This window comes from Miniopterus schreibersii (assembly GCF_964146895.1).
Source record: "Miniopterus schreibersii genome assembly, chromosome: 5".
NCBI lineage: Eukaryota > Metazoa > Chordata > Mammalia > Chiroptera > Miniopteridae > Miniopterus > Miniopterus schreibersii.
The window spans coordinates 487,628-491,496 of NC_138106.1; the positions used below are offsets into that span (position 1 = coordinate 487,628).

Consider the following 3,869-nt stretch of genomic DNA (forward strand, 5'->3'; position numbering starts at 1 on the left):
CTGTGGTAAAAATGAGGGAGCAGAGACGAACCCATGCAAAAAAGTCGATTGGTCTTCACCACAAATACAGGGTGTCCCCAAAAAATGTGCGCACACTTTGAATGATTATAAAATCAGCATTTATTAGCATAAGATCCATTTTCAAAATTCAAAAGAACGTACAGAAATGAATATTCTTTTTTTTTTTTTTTTGTCAACACCTGTTTTCAAGCTGATGACCCTTCTGGTCCAGGCCCTGCTGATACCGCGAAGCAGCAGAATCGCAAACATCAAGGATTATTTCATGTGGTGTTTTGCACCTTCAATGCGTCAACTGTTGCCGGTTTTGTACCTTAAATTTTATCTTTTATGTGTCCCCATGAAAAAAGTCTAGAGGCCCTTTAGGATAAATGTTCTTTGTTCAAAGCTTAGTCTGGCTTCACCCATTATTTCAAATCTGTTAAACCTGAAAAGGAGTGAAAATTAAGTGAGTTAGCAGCCGTTAAAGTGTGTGCACATTTGGGGGGCCATCAGACTTTACTCAGCTCCCTGAGAGAGGCTGGCAGCCCCTTACCTCTGACTGGGCATCTCTCAGGGCGGAACGCGGCCCCGCTGACGGGTGTCCCCTGGAGGAGAACCCGGCGGCCCAGAGCAAGGACACTGTTCTGACCGCCCGGCAGTCCCTCTGCAGCCCGGGGCCCCGAGCACTGGCCCCGTAGGGTTCCCGCCCCCCGACCACCCCAAGGTCGGCGCTCTGACCGCTCGGTCACCCACTGAGGAATTAAACCAGGCTCCTGGGGACCAGGAGATGGTGAAGGGGGAGCTAAGCCCACTTGAAGCAGCTGATGGACAACGAAGCTGTCAAAGTGAAGGAACTACGCCAATGCCTGTTTCTGTTTCCTGAGGAATAGTTTTCTCAGGGGCAACAGGTATTCTAATTTTAGTGCAGTGAGTAGCCTGGGATCGTTCCAGCCTTCGCTGTGATTTACGGTAAATCTCATCGAGTAGAGAGAGCAGAGCCTGTGAATATCCGAGACCTTGTGTTGCCCCGAGGAGAGGGGAATGTTCCAGGGCACCCCACAGCTCCACGGGGCTGCGCTGGGCCCACGAATCCATGAGCCCCCCCAGCTCCACGGGGCTGCGCTGGGCCCACGAATCCATGAGCCCCCCCAGCTCCACGGGGCTGCGCTGAGCCCACGAATCCATGCGCCCCACAGCTCCACGGGGCTGCGCTGGGCCCACGAATCCATGAGCCCCCCCAGCTCCACGGGGCTGCGCTGGTCCACGAATCCATGAGCCCCCCAGCTCCACGGGGCTGCGCTGAGCCCACGAATCCATGCGCCCCACAGCTCCACGGGGCTGCGCTGGTCCCACGAATCCATGAGCCCCCCCAGCTCCACGGGGCTGCGCTGGTCCCACGAATCCATGCGCCCCCACAGCTCCACGGGGCTGCGCTAGTCCCACGAATCCATGAGCCCCACAGCTCCACGGGGCTGCGCTGGTCCCACGAATCCATGAGCCCCCCAGCTCCACGGGGCTGCGCTGGGCCCACGAATCCATGAGCCCCCCCAGCTCCACGGGGCTGCGCTGGGCCCACGAATCCATGCGCCCCCACAGCTCCACGGGGCTGCGCTGGGCCCACGAATCCATGAGCCCCACAAGCTCCACGGGGCTGCGCTGGGCCCACGAATCCATGAGCCCCCCCAGCTCCACGGGGCTGCGCTGGGCCCACGAATCCATGAGCCCCCCCAGCTCCACGGGGCTGCGCTGGGCCCACGAATCCATGAGCCCCACAGCTCCACGGGGCTGCGCTGGGCCCACGAATCCATGAGCCCCCCCAGCTCCACGGGGCTGCGCTGGGCCCACGAATCCATGAGCCCCACAGCTCCACGGGTCTGCGCTGGGCCCACGAATCCATGAGCCCCCCCAGCTCCACCCCGTGGCTGGAGATCTTCATGTTGAGCACGTTCCCGTCTCCAGCACGTTCTCTGACTCCCGGTCCCACACAAACAGTGCTAAGGGGCCGTGTGACCTCTTTCCCTCCAAATATTTCTTCTGCGGTCGTCTTGTGGAAAAGAAAACCTGTAACATAAAACCCACAGAAGCATCGGCTCAAAATAGTAGCATGACAGCGAAGTGTGTACTTTTGTGTGAATTAAATTTATTTAATACAAAGAACATTCCCCAACTCAAAAACCACTTAAGACGTAATGAGGGGGGGGGAACAGCTTAAATACACTGACTGTGCGACGCGCGAGCTCCTCACACCAGAGACCCCTGGCGACCGTGTGCCTACGAGGTTCGCTGAGGTGAAACTCAAAATTCTCCTGCACGTTTCAAGCAGGAGAGTCAACCTCATAGTTAATTAGAAGTGTTTTGCTACAGCAGATGAAATAGTGAGAGGACAGCTGGTAGCCACAGGTTTGGGTTGTGGCTCTGATGTTGTTAACTACACAGGTGACCTCCTATGGAGCTGAACCCCTGAGAATTCACAGGTCTAAGTGGGCTGCAGGTCTCTTAACTCCAATATTATATGGATTTCTGATATTAGTTACATTTATATATTATATCATATCATATCATATTATATATTATATATTTTATATTATATTAATTATATTATATTATATTATATATCATATTATATTATACTATATTATATTTATTATATTATTATATTATACCAGAGCCAATGCTAAGTGTGTCCATAGATAATAACCAGTAGTTAAGTATAATGTTGATTTTTAAGTGCTCATGTTAGTCTCTGGTTGAACTTTTATTGACCTATGACACTTAGTGACCTAAAGTCATTAACATGCTTCCCATCCCAGCTCAGCACTGGAAGGGCCCCAAAGAGAAAAAAAAGAAAATTATTTTCTCTTTGGAAACAGTAGAAGACATGCTCACTCACTTACAAACACAGGCACAATCATTTGTACTTAGAGAAATAAAAACTGGATTTCTCAGGGATCGATTCGTCCAAATCAGAAGGTTCTCTCCCCTCCACGGCCGCTGGCTCTTCACTCGCGAGGCAACTGCCAGCCGCCCGTCACGCAGCAGGCGGGCTCATACGCGCTGGCAGGAGGTTCCGGGAGCCGCGGCCCCGGCGTGACCGAGGCAGGAGGTCTGCGGGGACTGGAGTCGGGGCTCTGCCTGTGGCACTGGCTGGATTCCAGTCCCAGGGTTCGGCAATTCTTGGACACATAAGTCTTGGGCGGACAGCGCTTTGCCACGGAGCTCCCAGGTTGGCAGCCCTGGATGGCACCACCCGTTTGCTGGCTGGCTCCTGATTGGCAAGGCTGAGCCACGCGCTGGAGCTCGGCCGAAGAGCCCCCGGATGGGCATGCGGTCCCTTCACGGGGCCTGGCCTTGGCGCAAGTCCTCAGGGCAACCCTGTGGAGGCGGGCACTTTGCACACCCCCCTTCTCCAAGCACAGCTCCTGCGTGTGGTCGGGCACTTGGCCACAGCGGGCTCCACCGCAGGCTTCCTCCACGTTGCCCAGGAGCCAGGTCCTGCTGTGGCAGGTGCTGGGCAGAAACAGTCCATCGCCGGCGTTCGCAGGATCAGAGCCGTGCACGAAGGCAGAGAGGGTCGGGGCGCCGTGGGAGCTCCTGGGCGAGGGGCAGGGGCGCAGGGGCATGGTGCTAAAGCCCTCGATGGAGTCGGCCGTGAGGACCCACCATGCTGGGCCTGAAGGTTAAATTCTTTGCTGGGGAGATATATACTCGGGAAACTGGGCGTTGGCGTCTTCTGGAGACTCCTTTCCACCTCATTGCTTCAGCTCCATGGAAGGACAGCATCTCATTAGCACTGGGTTTGGTTGTGTATGAAGACGGTGTCTTAGTAACAAAGAGGCGAGTCCATTCGTCTTTACAACGGCTTTCATGTC

The 3,869-nt window shown here is 54.7% G+C and overlaps 1 protein-coding gene across 1 annotated transcript; it reads right to left on the reverse strand.

Annotated features, from left to right (window-relative positions):
* Positions 1 to 2,999: 2,999 nt before the first annotated feature.
* KRTAP27-1 (keratin associated protein 27-1) lies at positions 3,000 to 3,620 on the reverse strand (the record flags this gene model as incomplete). Its single annotated transcript, XM_081138815.1, has 1 exon — positions 3,000 to 3,620. The coding sequence occupies one exon, from the start codon at positions 3,618 to 3,620 to the stop codon at positions 3,000 to 3,002; it is 621 nt and encodes a 206-aa protein (XP_080994941.1).
* Positions 3,621 to 3,869: the final 249 nt, after the last annotated feature.